The 19,376-nt window shown below is 48.6% G+C and overlaps 1 protein-coding gene across 1 annotated transcript in view; it reads left to right on the top strand.

Moving 5' to 3' along the window:
• LOC139555298 (gamma-aminobutyric acid type B receptor subunit 1-like) overlaps nucleotides 1-19,376 on the top strand; it is a 324,185-nt gene that overhangs the window by 272,277 nt on the left and 32,532 nt on the right. The window contains exons 16-20 of the mRNA XM_071368991.1: nucleotides 4,447-4,597; nucleotides 5,141-5,273; nucleotides 5,732-5,848; nucleotides 17,275-17,382; nucleotides 18,755-18,848. Coding sequence (XP_071225092.1) covers nucleotides 4,447-4,597; nucleotides 5,141-5,273; nucleotides 5,732-5,848; nucleotides 17,275-17,382; nucleotides 18,755-18,848 — 603 coding nt within the window. The remainder of the gene's footprint in view (nucleotides 1-4,446; nucleotides 4,598-5,140; nucleotides 5,274-5,731; nucleotides 5,849-17,274; nucleotides 17,383-18,754; nucleotides 18,849-19,376) is intronic.

Raw genomic sequence — 19,376 nt, forward strand, 5'->3', positions numbered from 1 at the left:
GCAACCATTATGGAGCCCGGTCGCCATGGTAACACACTGTTCCGATTTCAGCACTAAGGGCAAGGAGAGGTATTAGAGAGAACACACTGGCCCAAATGACACTACTAAACACACACACACACACACACACACACACACACACACACACACACACACACACACACACACACACACACACACACACACACACACACACACACAGATACGAACATTCAAACACACTCACACACACACACAGTATTGTAAGACTAACCTTGTGGGGACACACAATTCAGTCCAATTCAAAAATCCGATTTTTCCCTAACCCCTAACCCTAGCTCCTAACCCTAACACTAAGTCTAACCTTAACCCTAAACCCCCTAGAAATAACATTTGACCTTGTGGGGAACAATAAAATGGCCCCAGCTGGTCACATACGCACGCACGCACGCACGCAGGCAGTTGATTTGATTCCATATGAAGGAATACAGTTGATTTGATTCCATATGAAGGAATACAGTTTATTTGTTTTCATATGAAGGAATACAGTTTATTTGTTTTCATATGAAGGAATACAGTTGATTTGATTCCGTGTGAAGGAATACAGTTGATTTGATTCCATGTGAAGGAATACAGTTGATTTGATTCCGTGTGAAGGAATACAGTTGATTTGATTCCATGTGAAGGAATACAGTTGATTTGATTCCATGTAGCATAAAACTCCATAGCAACACGCTCCTGACTAAAGAGATGCGCTGTAGGTTACGGTTGCTACCCTGACCTCCTGACTCCATGGCAACGTGCTTTATATTAACAAACACACCAAGTTCTGAAGTAACCATGTTGTCCCAAATGGCCCCCCTATTCCCTATATACTGTAGTGCATTACTTAGTACCCTAAACCGCTACATCTTAGCACTGCAGCATCCCAGGCTAAACCAGCACTGTTACAGCGTCACACACTCCTAGAACAACAGTGGAATATGCAACAATGAAGCATAACGAAGCATACAGAGACCATAGAAAAAAATATCATGAAACACGCAAACTATAGGAGCCTCTTATGGCGAGAGACAAACAAACAAACACTTTCCCATCCCCACCAATCCAGCGTCGCATTGAAGATACTGTCTGACAGGAAGCTGTTATATTTGAGTGCCAATTCACAGAGACATCGTGCACCTATCCAGCATCACACAGCAGATGGGCTCCAGGCTCTGTTCTTTTGAGTGCCCAATTGTCATTTTACATTTACACTACAGTATCTTAATTATGATCACTCTTTTGTTGCTTTGATGTGTCCTGCACCGCAGGAAATGCATGATTTACATAACTTCACTGAAAACCCTCACTAGTAGAAGGTTATATTGGCGGTGTGGTACTTTTAATGTAGCCTAATTTTGACCAGCTAATTGTCTAACCACCGATCAAGTAACATTATGGACTAAATGTTCAAATCCTGTTGCTGCAGGATCATTTTGCTGTGACAATACTGGTCAAATTAAGATCCAACACCTGTACTCCATATTCCAGACTGGAGATGTGGAGCAGTGTGTTGTTGGTGGTTAGTCTACTAACCCCGCTGACCTGTAGCTCTACCAGATCCCTCCTACTAACCCCGCTGACCTGTAGCTCTACCAGGTCACTCCTACTAACCCCGCTGACCTGTAGCTCTACCAGGTCACTCCTACTAACCCCGCTGACCTGTAACTCTACCAGGTCACTCCTACTAACCCCGCTGACCTGTAGCTCTACCAGGTCACTCCTACTAACCCCGCTGACCTGTAGCTCTACCAGGTCACTCCTACTAACCCCGCTGACCTGTAACTCTACCAGGTCACTCCTACTAACCCCGCTGACCTGTAACTCTACCAGGTCACTCCTACTAACCCCGCTGACCTGTAGCTCTACCAGGTCACTCCTACTAACCCCGATGACCTGTAACTCTACCAGATCAGTCCTCCACTGCTGAGTCCGGGATGGGCGAGGGAGAGATCCAGCCTAATTAGCATCTGTCTTTCTCTCTGACAAGACACTGACTCTGTCAGTTCATTCATTTTGGTACAGCCTTCTCTGATTATCAGCTGTTGTCAAACACACATGGGTCTGAAGACGATTCTCTTTCTCAATAGCATGGGTCTGAAGACATTTCTCTTTCTCAATAGCATGCAGTGAATTGTACAATATGAAAAGCCAAAAAGAGTATGACATTCTGGCATTTAAAGCATACTAATTTTTTTTTATTTCACATACTATAAAACGTTACATTTTTCCCATAATGCCTACTATTTACAACGCAAGTATGGGTATTCGGACACGGCCTGTGGGTCTCTCTATCTCTCCATCTCCCATCTCCATCTATCTCTCAATTCAATTCAATTCAAGGGGCTTTATTTTGCATGGGAAACATGTGTTAACATTGCCAAAGCAAGTGAGGTAGATAATATACAAAACTGAAATAAACAATAAAAATTAACAGTAAACATTAAACATACAGAAGTTTCAAAACAATAAAGACATTACAAATGTCATATTATGTATATATACAGTGTTGTAACAATGTACAAATGGTTAAAGTACACAAGGGAATATAAATAAGCATAAATATGGGTTGTATTACAATGGTGTTTGTTCTTCACTGGTTGCCCTTTTCTTGTGGCAACAGGTCACAAATCTTGCTGCTGTGATGGAACACTGTGGAATTTCACCCAGTAGATATGGGAGTTTATCAAAATTGGGTTTGTTTTCGAATTCTTTGTGGATCTGTGTAATCTGAGGGAAATATGTGTCTCTAATATGGTCATACATTGGGCAGGTTAGGAAGTGCAGCTCAGTTTCCACCTCATTTTGTGGGCAGTGTGCACATAGCCTGTCTTCTCCTGAGAGCCATGTCTGCCTACGGCGGCCTTTCTCAATAGCAAGGCTATGCTCACTGAGTCTGTACATAGTCAAAGCTTTTCTTAAGTTTGGGTCAGTCACAGTGGTCAGGTATTCTGCCACTGTGTACTCTCTGTTTAGGGCCAAATAGCATTCTAGTTTGCTCAGTTTTTTTGTTAATTCTTAATTATTTTTGTGTCACGTAATTATCTTTTTGTTTTCTCTTGATTTGGTTGGGTCTAATTGTGTTGCTGTCCTGGGGTTCTGTGAGGTCTGTTTGTGAACAGAGCCCCAGGACCAGCTTGTTTAGGGGACTCTTCTCCAGGTTCATCTCTCTGTAGGTGATGGCTTTGTTATGGAAGGTTTGGGAATCACTACCTTTTATGTGGTTGTAGAATTTAACGGCTCTTTTCTGGATTTTGGATCTCTCTCCATCTCCCTTCATCTCTCTCTCTCCATCTCCCTTCATCTCTCTCTCTCCATCTCCCTTCATCTCTCTCTCTCCATCTCCCTTCATCTCTCTACCTCCATCTCCCTTCATCTCTCTACCTCCATCTCCCTTCATCTCTCTCTCTCCATCTCCCTTCATCTCTCTCTCTCCATCTCCCTTCATCTCTCTCTCTCCATCTCCCTTCATCTCTCTCTCTCCATCTCCCTTCATCTCTCTCTCTCCATCTCCCTTCATCTCTCTCTCTCCATCTCCCTTCATCTCTCTCTCTCCATCTCCCTTCATCTCTCTCTCTCCATCTCCCTTCATCTCTCTCTCTCCATCTCCCTTCATCTCTCTCTCTCCATCTCCCTTCATCTCTCTCTCTCCATCTCCCTTCATCTCTCTCTCTCCATCTCCCTTCATCTCTCTCTCTCCATCTCCCTTCATCTCTCTCTCTCCATCTCCCTTCATCTCTCTCTCTCCATCTCCCTTCATCTCTCTCTCTCCATCTCCCTTCATCTCTCTACCTCCATCTCCCTTCATCTCTCTCTCTCCATCTCCCTTCATCTCTCTCTCTCCATCTCCCTTCATCTCTCTCTCTCCATCTCCCTTCATCTCTCTCTCTCCATCTCCCTTCATCTCTCTACCTCCATCTCCCTTCATCTCTCTCTCTCCATCTCCCTTCATCTCTCTACCTCCATCTCCCTTCATCTCTCTACCTCCATCTCCCTTCATCTCTCTCTCTCCATCTCCCTTCATCTCTCTCTCTCCACCACTTTCCCGCTCTCCTCTCATCCATCCCTCTTTTTCTGTCCCTTCATCTCTCTCTCTCTCTCTCTCTCTCTCTCTCTCTCTCTCTCTCTCTCTCTCTCTCTCTCTCTCTCTCTCTCTCTCTCTCTACAAGGGTTTCTGTCCTTCAGTTGTGATTTTAAATGGAGATCTTGACTCTCTGTGGTCACTAAAGAGCCCATGCCACTCGTAAGCGAAGGGGTCGTGAACCCTGATGTCCCGGCTTTAGTCCCATCCTGATCCCACATACTTCCTTGTCTACCTAATCATCCCTAGCCTCCACATGGCTCATTCTACCCCTGCAAGTCTTTCTCAGGTCGTTGCTATAATGAGATTATAATGATCATGAATCTATCTCTCTCCCCCCGTAGGTCCAGGCCCCCCAGCAGATCAGACGGTGGTTATAGAGGAGTTTAGGTTCCTCTCTCAGAAGCTCTTTGTCTCTGTGTCTGTGTTCGCTGGACTGGGGATTCTACTGGGGATAGTGTGTCTCACATTCAACATCTACAACAGCAATGTCAGGTACCCAAAGACCTGCGTGTGCGTGTGCGTGTGTGTGTGCATACAGCATTTGTTCTCTCCCATTTTCTAAGCGTGTTTGAAATGTGTGAAATACAGTGATTCTGAGAATATTTATTTTGATCCTATGTCCATCACAGATATATCCAATATTCCCACTTCTTGACACATCCTGTATATCAATCATTCAGCGTGACTCTTACCAAGGATATTCACATGTCGGTGTGTGAGCTTGACAGTTAAATCCCCAAATTAATTTTCATTTGTGACAGACAGCTAATATCCTCCTGCACTATGTGTCAGTCTGGGTTGTCTGCATGCTGAATGGCTCACAGAGACTTTCTATAGACAGAGATAGTGTTCATGTGTGTGTGTGCATGTGTGTAGAGGGAGATAGAGAGCCTGATGGCCAGAAAAATCTGTGTGTGTGTGTGTGTGTGTGTGTGTGTGTGTGTGTGTGTGTGTGTGTGTGTGTGTGTGTGTGTGTGTGTGTGTGTGTGTGTGTGTGTGTGTGTGTGTGTGTGTGTGTGTGTGTGTGTATGACAGGTACATCCAGAACTCCCAGCCATACCTGAACAACATGACGGCAGTGGGGTGTATGATGGCTCTGGCTGCTGTCTTCCCTCTGGGCCTCGACGGACACCACATACACAGGAAGCAGTTCCCCGTGGTCTGCCAGGTACACAGGAAGTGGAGCCATACCACTAAAGCATTGTGGGGGATCGAGTTTTATGGGTACAGGAAAGCTCTGGGCTGAAGTGTTTCCCCTGGTAAAGACCCTAACCTTAAAAAATTGTACGGATAATGCTAAACTGACCCAAGATCTTCACTTTACATCTACTGCTAAAGGGAAGTGGATCCTACCACTGAGGCATTATGGGGGATAGAGTTTTATGTGTTAGAATTCTTGTACGAAGACAGTTGAGGTCATATGAAGAACTGCCAAATGAGAACATGACTTTAAAAAGGAATTATTCTCTAATAACTATTATATTTAACACATTAATACATTTGAAAATAATTGTTTTTATCCCCCACAAGTTATGTAAAGGATTTATTATTGTTTAATAGATGCCTAGATACAATGAATGATTATTGTTTAATAGATGTATTTTCTTTCCCCTATTCCCCGGCCAGTTCCGCCTGTGGCTGCTCGGCCTGGGCTTCAGCCTGGCGTACGGTTCTATGTTCACTAAGATCTGGTGGGTCCACACCGTCTTCACCAAGAAGGATGACAAGAAGGAGAAGAGGAAGGTAAATAAAAAAGGAGAATAACTGGCTTTCACTTTAGCGTCATCCCAGTCAAGGGCACTCTTCGTCTGTCCTCAAAGGAGAACCCTTGTAGGTTGCACTGAAAATGATGTATTTCCCCAACGTGATATTATCATTCCACATTTACTCTCTCTCTACTCCCGTTCTTTCTCTCTGGCCCAGTCCTGTTCTGTAGTCGGCCCCCTTGGAGAGATCAAGATAGCACTCCCAGTCGCATAGCCCCACCGTTGAACCCCTCCAATTGGTCCCACCGGTGAGAGAGAGAGAGAGAGAGAGAGAACAATCTGAGTCACTTAACTGTCATTCTGCCAGCCATTCAGCAAGCCATTCAGCCAGCCTGTAACGAGCCAGCCAGTAACCAGCCAGCCAGTCATTCAGTCAGCCAGCCAGTAACCAGCCAGCCAGTCATTCAGCCAGCAAGCCATTCAGCCAGCCAGTAACCAGCCAGCTAGTCATTCAGCCAGCCAGTAACCAGCCAGTCATTCAGCCATTCAGCCAGCCAGTAACCAGCCAGTTAGTCATTCAGCCAGCCAGTAACCAGCCAGCCAGTCATTCGGCCAGCCAGTAACCAGCCAGCCAGTCATTCGGCCAGCCAGTAACCAGCCAGCCAGCCAGCAAGCCAGCAAGCCAGTAACCAACCAGCCAGTCATTCAGCCATTCAGCCAGCCAGCTAGTCATTCAGCCAGCCAGTAACCAGCCAGCCAGCCAGTCATTCAGCCAGCCAGCCAGTAACCAGCCAGTCATTCAGACATTCAGCTAGCCAGTAACCAACCAGTCATTCAGCCGGCCATTCAGCCAGCAAGTAACTAGCGAGTCATTCAGCCAGCCAGCCAGCCTGCCAGCAACCAGCCAGCCATTCAGCCAGCAACCAACCAGCCAGCCAGCCAGGCCCCCTATTCAGAGTCTGTGTCCCAAATAGCACCCTATTCCCTATTTGTTGCATTACTTTTGACCAGGCCAGTAACCAACCAGCCAGTCATTCAGCCATTCAGCCAGCCAGCTAGTCATTCAGCCAGCCAGTAACCAGCCAGCCAGCCAGTCATTCAGCCAGCCAGCCAGTAACCAGCCAGTCATTCAGACATTCAGCTAGCCAGTAACCAACCAGTCATTCAGCCGGCCATTCAGCCAGCAAGTAACTAGCGAGTCATTCAGCCAGCCAGCCAGCCTGCCAGCAACCAGCCAGCCATTCAGCCAGCAACCAACCAGCCAGCCAGCCAGGCCCCCTATTCAGAGTCTGTGTCCCAAATAGCACCCTATTCCCTATTTGTTGCATTACTTTTGACCAGGGCCGACTGAGTGTCCCATAAGGCTCTGATCAAAATTGTACTGCACTGTGTAGTTTCTAGGGTGCCATTGGGGACACAGACAGAAGGCCGGGGAGAGGCGTTCCACCCATTAAACATTGAGATGTTCCAGCGAGCGCCACGGCCGCCGAGCGATACTCTCTGTTATTGTTGTGATGTTGATTTCCTTTGTTACCCCCCCCGACAATGACGTGTGGCTGTTTTTTGGGGGGGGAATTGCGTAAGATCTTTCGCGTTAGAACCTTTGAGATGTAACAATCCTCTTTTTTCATTCTGTAAAAGAGGGGGATACCTAGTCAGTTGTACAACACTGGGAGGAAACCAGGAGGAAAGAGGGAGATACCTAGTCAGTTGTACAACACTGGGAGGAAACCAGGAGGAAAGAGGGGGATACCTAGTCAGTTGTACAACACTGGGAGGAAACCAGGAGGAAAGAGGGAGATACCTAGTCAGTTGTACAACACTGGGAGGAAACCAGGAGGAAAGAGGGAGATACCTAGTCAGTTGTACAACACTGGGAGGAAACCAGGAGGAAAGAGGGAGATACCTAGTCAGTTGTACAACACTGGGAGGAAACCAGGAGGAAAGAGGGAGATACCTAGTCAGTTGTACAACTGAATGTCTTCAACTGAAATGTGTCTTCCGCATTTAACCCAACCCCTCTGAATCAGAGAGGTGCGGGGGAGCTTCCTTAATCGACATCCCCGTTAGGGGATCCTCGACGCTTGCCAAGTCGCATACATTTCCACAGTATCTAGATATGAGGCATGTTTAACCTTTTACTGCAGTGGGCTAAATCAGGGTCACACAGACTGTTTCTTGGTAGTCTTAAACAAATCTACTTTGAAACTAAAGTATACACCTCACACACATGGTCATGGGCTTAAAGAAAGAAGACATCTGTACCATGTCAGATATAGAGATGAAATGTGTTACATTTTGAGTTTGAATCCCAATATTACACTTTATATTCATCACAGAAGACTGAAATATAACACAACCCGCTTGACATAGAAACACCAATCCGTAGGTTTGTAAGAAATAATATTTATTAATGATTCAATTATGAAAAATATGAAGAACATTCCACCCATGAGGCCAATAGAGGGCGATTTGGTCATTTGACTGTAGGAAAAGTTTAAATGTACTTCTACCTTAGTGTTTTTCAACTGAATTACTGATATATCTACTATATAGAAGATAGTGTAGACTATACCTCGGGACAATAGACGGTGAATAGTATGTTCATCCCAATTGGCACTCTATTGCCCTTTATAGTGCACTACATTTGACTAGGGCCCACAGGGAATAGGGTGCACTACATTTGACCAGGGCCCACAGGGAATAGGGTGCACTACATTTGACCAGGACCCACAGGGAATAGGGTGCACTACATTTGACCAGGACCCACAGGGAATAGGGTGCACTACATTTGACCAGGGCCCACAGGGAATAGGGTGCACTACATTTGACCAGGGCCCACAGGGAATAGGGTGCACTACATTTGACTAGGGCCCACAGGGAATAGGGTGCACTACATTTGACCAGGGCCTATAGGGAATAGGGTGCACTACATTTGACCAGGGCCTATAGGGAATAGGGTGCACTACATTTGACCAGGGCCCACAGGGAATAGGGTGCACTACATTTGACCAGGGCCCACAGGGAATAGGGTGCACTACATTTGACCAGGACCCACAGGGAATAGGGTGCACTACATTTGACCAGGGCCCACAGGTAATAGGGTGCACTACATTTGACCAGGGCCCACAGGGAATAGGGTGCACTACATTTGACCAGGGCCCACAGGGAATAGGGTGCACTACATTTGACCAGAGTCTATAGGTACTACGTAGGGAATAGGGTGCACTACATTTGACCAGAGTCTATAGGTACTACGTAGGGAATAGGGTGCACTACATTTGACCAGGGCCCACAGGGAATAGGGTGCACTACATTTGACCAGGGCCTATAGGGAATAGGGTGCACTACATTTGACCAGGGCCCATAGGGAATAGGGTGCACTACATTTGACAAGGGCCCACAGGTAATAGGGTGCACTACATTTGACCAGGGCCCACAGGGAATAGGGTGCACTACATTTGACCAGGGCCTATAGGGAATAGGGTGCACTACATTTGACCAGGGCCTATAGGGAATAGGGTGCACTACATTTGACCAGGGCCCACATGGAATAGGGTGCACTACATTTGACCAGGACCCATAGGGAATAGGGTGCACTACATTTGACCAGGGCCCATAGGGAATAGGGTGCACTACATTTGACCAGGGCCCATAGGGAATAGGGTGCACTACATTTGACCAGGGCCCATAGGGAATAGGGTGCACTACATTTGACCAGGGCCCATAGGGAATAGGGTGCACTACATTTGACCAGGGCCCATAGGGAATAGGGTGCACTACATTTGACCAGGGCCTATAGGGAATAGGCTGCCATTTGTGATGCAGATTCTTTATCTTACTACTTACTATGAGGAGAATAGATGGAATTCGCTACAAAACGTTAATCCTCTGGAATAATACAACAGAATCAATCAATTACAGTGACGCTATTGGTCCGTTGTCTTTCCTCGCTTTTTTTCTTTTCCTTTCAAACAGTTACATAAAAGAGGATTATTACCCATCTATTTTTTGTCAGTGAGCGCTGCTCGTTGGGATTCGATTTGATATGGACCCTCTGTTTCTGTCACGCCCTGGCCTTAGTATTCTTTGTTTTCTTTATTATTTTAGTTAGGTCAGGGTGTGACATGGGGATTGTTTGTGTTTTGTCGGTTTTGGGTGATTATATGGTAAAGGGGGTGTTGGGTGTAGTGTATGGGTTTGTGTTGAGTGCATGTGTCTAGCGTTGTCTATGTTGGTTTAGTTGTCTAGGAGAGTCTATGGTTGCCTGAATGAGTTCCCAATTAGAGACAGCTGATTTCTGTTGTCTCTGATTGGGAGCCATATTTAGGGTAGCCATAGGCTTTCATGTGATGTGGGTAATTGTCTATGTTATACGTTTGTAGCCTGTGTATGCACTACGTTTGATTAGCTTCACGATCGTTTATTGTTTTGTTTAGTGTGTAAGTGTTTTTGTTTCGTTTTGCCTTCGTCATCAATAAAAGAGATGGCTTATTTTCCAAATGCTGCGTTTTGGTCCGTCAATCCTCCACACGATCGTGACAGAATTACCCACCAATACAGGACCAAGCGGCATGTAAAGCGGCAACAGGACCCTCCTACACAGGATTTCTGGAGATGGGAGGACGAATTGGATGGAAAGGGACCTTGGGCTCAACCTGGAGAATATCGCCCGCCCAAAGCTGAGCGGGAGGCAGCGAAAGCAGAGAGGCGGCGATATGAGGAGGCAGCACGGAGGCAAGGCTGGAAGCCCGTGAGTACTACCCAAAAATTTCTTGGGGGGGGCTAGGAGGTAGTGGGCCAAGGGCAGGTAGGAGACCTGTGCCCACTTCCCAGGCTAACCGTGGAGAGCGGGAGTACGGGCAGACACCGTGTTACGCAGTAGAGCGCACGGTGTCTCCTGTACGTGTGCATAGCCCAGTGCGGGTTATTCCACCTCCCCGCACTGGTAGGGCTAGATTGAGCATTGAGCCAAGTGCCATGAAGCCGGCTCTACCTATCTGGCCACCAGTGCGTCTCCTCGGGCCGGCTTACATGGTACCAGCCTTACGAATGGTATCCCCGGTTCGCCTACATAGCCCGGTGCGGGTTATTCCACCTCCCCGCACTGGGCGGGCGACGGGGAGCATTCAACCAGGTAGGGTTGGTCAGGCTCGGTGCTCAAGGGAGCCAGTACGCCTGCACGGTCCGGTATTTCCGGCGCCACCTCCCCGCCCCAGTCCTGTTCCACCAGTGCCAACACCACGCACCAGGCTTCCAGTGTGTCTCCAGAGCCCTGTTCCTCCTCCACGCACTCGTCCAATGGTGCGTGTCTCCAGCCCATTACCACCAGTGCCTACACCACGCACCAAGCCTCCTGTGTGTCCCCAGAGTCCTGTGCGTCCTGTTGCTGCTCCCAGCACTAGCCCTGAGATGCGTGTCCCCAGCCCGGTACCACCAGTTCCGGCACCACGCACTAGGCCTAATGTGCGCTCCCAGGGTCCAGTATGCCCTGTTCCTTCTCCCCGCACTAGCCCTGAGATGCGTGTCCCCAGCCCGGTACCACCAGTTCCGGCACCACGCACCAGGCCTACAGTGCGCCTCAGCCGGCCTGAGTCTGCCATCTGCACAGCGATGCCTGAACTGCCCGTCTACCCAGCGCCATCTGAGCCATCCGTCTACCCAGCGCCATCTGAGCCATCCGTCTACCCAGCGCCATCTGAGCCATCCGTCTACCCAGCGCCATCTGAGCCATCCGTCTGCCCCGAGCCATTAGAGCCGCCCGTCTGTCCCGAGCCGTCAGAGCCGTTCGTCAGTCAGGAGCCGCTAGAGCCATTCGTCAGACAGGATCTGCCAGAGCCGCCAACCAGACAGGATCTGCCAGAGCCGCCAACCAGACAGGATCTGCCAGAGCCGCCAACCAGACAGGATCTGCCAGAGCCGGCAACCAGACAGGATCTGCCAGATCCGCCAGCCAGCCATGTGCAGCCAGATCCGCCAGCCAGCCATGTGCAGCCAGATCCGTCAGCCAGCCATGTGCAGCCAGATCCGTCAGCCAGCCATGAGCAGCCAGATCCGTCAGCCAGCCATGAGCAGCCAGATCCGTCAGCCAGCCATGAGCAGCCAGATCCGTCAGCCAGCCATGAGCAGCCAGATCCGTCAGCCAGCCATGAGCAGCCATATCCGTCAGCCAGCCATGAGCAGCCAGATCCGTCAGCCAGCCATGAGCAGCCAGATCCGTCAGCCAGCCATGAGCAGCCATATCCGTCAGCCAGCCATGAGCAGCCAGATCCGTCAGCCAGCCATGAGCAGCCAGATCCGTCAGCCAGCCATGAGCAGCCAGATCCGTCAGCCAGCCATGAGCAGCCAGATCCGTCAGCCAGCCATGAGCAGCCGGATCCGTCAGCCAGCCATGAGCAGCCAGATCCGTCAGCCAGCCATGAGCAGCCAGATCCGTCAGCCAGCCATGGGCCGTCCCTCAGTCCCGAGCTGCCGTCCCTCAGTCCGGAGCTGCCGTCCCTCAGTCCGGAGCTGCCGTCCCTCAGTCCGGAGCTGCCGTCCCTCAGTCCGGAGCTGCCGTCCCTCAGTCCGGAGCTGCCGTCCCTCAGTCCGGAGCTGCCGTCCCTCAGTCCGGAGCTGCCGTCCCTCAGTCCGGAGCTGCCGTTCCTCAGTCCGGAGCTGCCCCTTATCCTGGTGCTGCCCCTTATCCTGGTGCTGCCCCTTATCCTGGTACTGCCCCTTATCCTGGTACTGCCCCTTAGTCCGGAGCTGCCCCTTAGTCCGGAGCTGCCCCTTTGTCCGGAGCTGCCCCTTAGTCCGGAACTGCCCCTTAATTCAGTGGGGTTAATGTGGAGGGGGGTCATTTGGAGGAAGCTACGGAGGCGGTTAGTGACTGTGGTGGGGTGGGGACCACGACCAGTGCCGGAGCCGCCACCGTGGAAGGAAGCCCACCCAGACCCTCCCCTAGACTGTGTGCTGGTGCGCTCGGAGTTCGCACCTTAAGGGGGGGGTTATGTCACGCCCTGGCCTTAGTATTCTTTGTTTTCTTTATTATTTTAGTTAGGTCAGGGTGTGACATGGGGATTGTTTGTGTTTTGTCGGTTTTGGGTGATTATATGGTAAAGGGGGTGTTGGGTGTAGTGTATGGGTTTGTGTTGAGTGCATGTGTCTAGCGTTGTCTATGTTGGTTTAGTTGTCTAGGAGAGTCTATGGTTGCCTGAATGAGTTCCCAATTAGAGACAGCTGATTTCTGTTGTCTCTGATTGGGAGCCATATTTAGGGTAGCCATAGGCTTTCATGTGATGTGGGTAATTGTCTATGTTATACGTTTGTAGCCTGTGTATGCACTACGTTTGATTAGCTTCACGATCGTTTATTGTTTTGTTTAGTGTGTAAGTGTTTTTGTTTCGTTTTGCCTTCGTCATCAATAAAAGAGATGGCGTATTTTCCAAATGCTGCGTTTTGGTCCGTCAATCCTCCACACGATCGTGACAGTTTCAATGTTTACGGCCCAACCAGACGCTTCGGGGGCAGATTGAATTGGCCTGTTAGATAAGCATCATTGTTTTCTCTTCAAGCTCAGGCTCCGGTCGATTTATGTCATTGTTAATCCCTCACAGGAAAACCAGACCGATGTCTGGGCCTTGGGCCATGATCCCCTGTATTCATCCTCCCAAGGCTGCATCCCAAATGGGGCCCTATTCCCAATATGGTGCCACTGGTCAACAGTAGTGTACTGACTATATATCCTGGTCAACAGTAGTGTACTGACTATATCCTGGTCAACAGTAGTGTACTGACTATATCCTGGTCAACAGTAGTGTACTGACTATACACCTGGTCAACAGTAGTGTACTGACTATATCCTGGTCAACAGTAGTGTACTGACTATATCCTGGTCAACAGTAGTGTACTGACTATATCCTGGTCAACAGTAGTGTACTGACTATACACCTGGTCAACAGTAGTGTACTGACTATATCCTGGTCAACAGTAGTGTACTGACTATATCCTGGTCAACAGTAGTGTACTGACTATATCCTGGTCAACAGTAGTGTACTGACTATATCCTGGTCAACAGTAGTGTACTGACTATATCCTGGTCAACAGTAGTGTACTGACTATATCCTGGTCAACAGTAGTGTACTGACTATACACCTGGTCAACAGTAGTGTACTGACTATATCCTGGTCAACAGTAGTGTACTGACTATATCCTGGTCAACAGTAGTGTACTGACTATATCCTGGTCAACAGTAGTGTACTGACTATATCCTGGTCAACAGTAGTGTACTGACTATATCCTGGTCAACAGTAGTGTACTGACTATATCCTGGTCAACAGTAGTGTACTGACTATATATCCTGGTCAACAGTAGTGTACTGACTATATCCCTGGTCAACAGTAGTGTACTGACTATATCCCTGGTCAACAGTAGTGTACTGACTATATCCCTGGTCAACAGTAGTGTACTGACTATATCCTGGTCAACAGTAGTGTACTGACTATATCCTGGTCAACAGTAGTGTACTGACTATATATCCTGGTCAACAGTAGTGTACTGACTATATCCCTGGTCAACAGTAGTGTACTGACTATATCCCTGGTCAACAGTAGTGTACTGACTATATCCCTGGTCAACAGTAGTGTACTGACTATACCCCTGGTCAACAGTAGTGTACTGACTATATCCTGGTCAACAGTAGTGTACTGACAATATATCCTGGTCAACAGTAGTGTACTGACTATACCCCTGGTCAACAGTAGTGTACTGACTATATCCTGGTCAACAGTAGTGTACTGACAATATATCCTGGTCAACAGTAGTGTACTGACTGTATCCCTGGTCAACAGTAGTGTACTGACTATATCCTGGTCAACAGTAGTGTACTGACTATATATCCTGGTCAACAGTAGTGTACTGACTATATCCCTGGTCAACAGTAGTGTACTGACTATATAGCCTGGTCAACAGTAGTGTACTGACTATATAGCCTGGTCAACAGTAGTGTACTGACTATATCCCTGGTCAACAGTAGTGTACTGACTATATCCTAGTCAACAGTAGTGTACTGACTATATCCTGGTCAACAGTAGTGTACTGACTATTTTTCTGGTCAACAGTAGTGTACTGACTATATCCTGGTCAACAGTAGTGTACTGACTATATCCTGGTCAACAGTAGTGTACTGACTATATCCTGGTCAACAGTAGTGTACTGACTATATATCCTGGTCAACAGTAGTGTACTGACTATATCCCCTAGAGGGGTGGTCTAGAGGGGTGGTCTAGAGAGGTAGAGGGATGGTCTAGAGGGGTAGAGGGGTGGTCTAGAGAGGTAGAGGGATGGTCTAGATGGGTAGAGGGATGGTCTAGATGGGTAGAGGGATGGTCTAGAGGGGTAGAGGGATGGTCTAGAGGGGTAGATGGGTGGTCTAGAGGGGTAGAGGGATGGTCTAGAGGGGTGGTCTAGAGGGGTAGAGGGATGGTCTAGAGGGGTAGAGGGGTGGTCTAGATGGGTAGAGGGATGGTCTAGAGGGGTAGAGGGATGGTCTAGAGGGGTAGATGGGTGGTCTAGAGGGGTAGAGGGATGGTCTAGAGGGGTGGTCTAGAGGGGTAGAGGGGTGGTCTAGAGAGGTAGAGGGATGGTTTAGAGGGGTAGAGGGATGGTCTAGAGGGGTAGAGGGGTGGTCTAGATGGGTAGAGGGGTGGTCTAGAGGGGTAGAGGGATGGTCTAGAGGGGTAGAGGGATGGTCTAGAGGGGTAGATGGGTGGTCTAGAGGGGTAGAGGGATGGTCTAGAGGGGTAGAGGGGTGGTCTAGAGGGGTGGTCTAGAGGGGTAGAGGGATGGTCTAGAGAGGTAGAGGGATGGTTTAGAGGGGTAGAGGGATGGTCTAGAGGGGTAGAGGGGTGGTCTAGATGGGTAGAGGGATGGTCTAGAGGGGTAGAGGGGTGGTCTAGATGGGTAGAGGGATGGTCTAGAGGGGTAGAGGGGTGGTCTAGAGGGGTAGAGGGGTGGTCTAGAGAGGTAGAGGGATGGTCTAGAGGGTTAGAGGGATGGTCTAGATGGGTAGAGGGATGGTCTAGAGGGGTAGAGGGGTGGTCTAGAGGGGTAGAGGGGTGGTCTAGAGAGGTAGAGGGATGGTCTAGAGGGGTAGAGGGATGGTCTAGAGAGGTAGAGGGATGGTCTAGAGGGGTAGAGGGATGGTCTAGAGAGGTAGAGGGATGGTCTAGAGGGGTAGAGGGATGGTCTAGAGGGGTAGAGGGATGGTCTAGAGGGGTAGAGGGATGGTCTAGAGGGGTAGAGGGATGGTCTAGAGAGGTAGAGGGATGGTCTAGAGGGGTGGTCTAGAGGGGTAGAGGGGTGGTCTAGAGAGGTAGAGGGGTGGTCTAGAGGGGTAGAGGGATGGTCTAGAGAGGTAGAGGGATGGTCTAGAGGGGTGGTCTAGAGGGGTAGAGGGATGGTCTAGAGAGGTAGAGGGATGGTCAAGAGGGGTAGAGGGGTGGTCTGGAGGGGTAGAGGGATGGTCTAGAGGGATGGTCTAGATGGGTAGAGGGATGGTCTAGAGGGGTAGAGGGAATGTCTAGAGGGGTAGAGGGAATGTCTAGAGGGGTAGAGGGATGGTCTAGAGGGGTAGAGGGATGGTCTAGAGGGGTAGAGGGGTAGAGGGAATGTCTAGAGGGGTAGAGGGATGGTCTAGAGGGGTAGAGGGATGTTCTAGAGGGATGGTCTAGAGGGGGTAGACGGATGGTCTAGAGGGGTAGAGGGATGTTCTAGAGGGATGTTCTAGAGGAATGGTCTAGAGGGGTAGAGGGATGGTCTAGAGGGGTAGAGGGGTTGTCTAGAGGGGTAGAGGGATGGTCTAGAGGGGTAGAGGGGTGGTCTAGAGGGGTAGAAGGAATGTCTAGAGGGGTAGAGGGATGGTCTAGAGGGGTAGAGGGATGTTCTAGAGGGATTGTCTAGAGGGGTAGAGGGGTGGTCTAGAGGGGTAGAGGGATGTTCTAGAGGGGTAGAGGGGTGGTCTAGAGGGGTAGAGGGATGTTCTAGAGGGATTGTCTAGAGGGGGTAGACAGATGGTCTAGAGGGGTAGAGGGATATTCTAGAGGGATGTTCTAGAGGGATGGTCTAGAGGGGTGGTCTAGAGGGGTAGAGGGATGGTCTAGAGGGGTAGAGGGATGTTCTAGAGGGGTAGAGGGATGTTCTAGAGGGATGGTCTAGAGGGATGGTCTAGAGGGATGTCTAGAGGGGTAGAGGGATGGTCTAGAGGGGTAAAGGGATTGTCTAGAGGGGTTTCCACAGGTTTTCCCAATTTATTGTAGGGGACAGGGTGCCAAAGTAGTGCACTATTTACTGTAGGGGACAGGGTGCCAAAGTAGTGCCCTATTTATTGTAGGGAAAAGGGTGCCAAAGTAGTGCACTATACAGGGTGCCATTCGAAACACATCCTAACTGACCAGTCCTCCTATATCCCATGATTCCTTGCAGCACCTGGAGCCGTGGAAACTCTACGCCACCGTGGGGGTGCTGCTGGTCATCGACGTCCTGTCACTCATGATCTGGCAAATAGTGGATCCTCTTCACGTCACGGTGGAGGTATGAGTCAGATAGTTAATCCTCTACACATCACGGTGGAGGTATGAGTCAGATAGTTGATCCTCTACACGTCACGGTGGAGGTATAATTTAGATTTATCTCCAAACTATTAAGATAGTACTCTGAAGGAATAAATAAAACAAATTGTGAATCTATAAAAATCATGATGAAATATAATGTGTACATGGATATAGTGCAGAAGCCTTGAGAACATTATTCCTCTGTTCTGCTATAGTGCAGTAGTCTTGAGAACATTATTCCTCTGTTCTGCTATAGTGCAGTAGTCTTGAGATAACATTATTCCTCTGTTCTCCTATAGTGCAGTAGTCTTGAGAACATTATTCCTCTGTTCTCCTATAGTGCAGTAGTCTTGAGATAACATTATTCCTCTGTTCTGCTATAGTGCAGTAGTCTTGAGATAACATTATTCCTCTGTTCTGCTATAGTGCAGTAGTCTTGAGATAACATTATTCCTCTGTTCTCCTATAGTGCAGTAGTCTTGAGATAACATTATTCCTCTGTTCTCCTATAGTGCAGTAGTCTTGAGATAACATTATTCCTCTGTTCTGCTATAGTGCAGTAGTCTTGAGATAACATTATTCCTCTGTTCTCCTATAGTGCAGTAGTCTTGAGATAACATTATTCCTCTGTTCTCCTATAGTGCAGTAGTCTTGAGATAACATTATTCCTCTGTTCTGCTATAGTGCAGTAGTCTTGAGATAACATTATTCCTCTGTTCTCCTATAGTGCAGTAGTCTTGAGATAACATTATTCCTCTGTTCTCCTATAGTGCAGTAGTCTTGAGATAACATTATGCCTCTGTTCTGCTATAGTGCAGTAGTCTTGAGATAACATTATTCCTCTGTTTGTTTGAGTAGAAGTTTGTGAGATAACATTATTCCTCTGTTCTGCTATAGTGCAGTAGTCTTGAGATAACATTATTCCTCTGTTCTCCTACAGTGCAGTAGTCTTGAGAACATTATTCCTCTGTTTGTCTAAGTAGAAGTTTGTGAGAGAACATTATTCCTCTGTTTGTCTGAGTAGAAGTTTGTGAGAGAACATTATTCCTCTGTTTGTCTGAGTAGAAGTTTGTGAGAGAACATTCTTCTTCTGTTTGTCTGAGTAGAAGTTTGTGAGAGAACATTATTCCTCTGTTTGTCTGAGTAGAAGTTTGTGAGAGAACATTATTCCTCTGTTTGTCTGAGTAGAAGTTTGTGAGAGAACATTATTCCTCTGTTTGTCTGAGTAGAAGTTTGTGAGAGAACATTATTCCTCTGTTTGTCTGAGTAGAAGTTTGTGAGAGAACATTATTCCTCTGTTTGTCTGAGTAGAAGTTTGTGAGAGAACATTCTTCTTCTGTTTGTCTGAGTAGAAGTTTGTGAGAGAGGCCCCTAAAGGAGATCTGGATGTTCTGGTTCAACCGCTGCTGGAACACTGCAGCTCAGACAAGATGAACACTTGGCTTGGTAAGGAGACGGGAAGGGAGGGAGGGAGGGAGGGAGGGAGGGAGGGAGGGAGGGAGGGAGGGAGGGAGGGAGGGAGGGAGGGAGGGAGGGAGGGAGGGAGAGAGGGAGAGAGGGAGAGAGGGAGAGAGGGAGAGAGGGAGAGAGGGAGAGAGGGAGGGAGGGAGGGAGGGAGAGAGAGAGGGAGAGAGGGGGGAGGGAGAGAGGGAGAGAGGGGGGGAGGGAGTAAGAGTGGCGGGGAGAGAGGAAGGGTTGGTAAGGAAAAAGGGAGGGAGGGAGGGAGAGAGGGAGGCTTGGTAAGGAGAGAGAGAGAGAGAGAGAGAGAATGAGGGAGGGAGGGAGAGAGGGAGGCTTGGTAAGGAGAGAGAGAGAGAGAGGGGGAGAGAGAGAGAGAGAGAGAGAGAGGGAGGGAGAGAGAGAGAGAGGAATGGAGGGAGGCTTGGTAAGGCGAGAGGGAGGGAGAGAGAGAGGGAGAGAGAGAGAGATAGAGAGAGAGAGAGGGAGGCTTTGTAAGGAGAGAGGGCTCAGCCT

Source organism: Salvelinus alpinus, chromosome 26, assembly GCF_045679555.1.
Source record: "Salvelinus alpinus chromosome 26, SLU_Salpinus.1, whole genome shotgun sequence".
NCBI classification, from domain to species: Eukaryota; Metazoa; Chordata; class Actinopteri; order Salmoniformes; family Salmonidae; genus Salvelinus; species Salvelinus alpinus.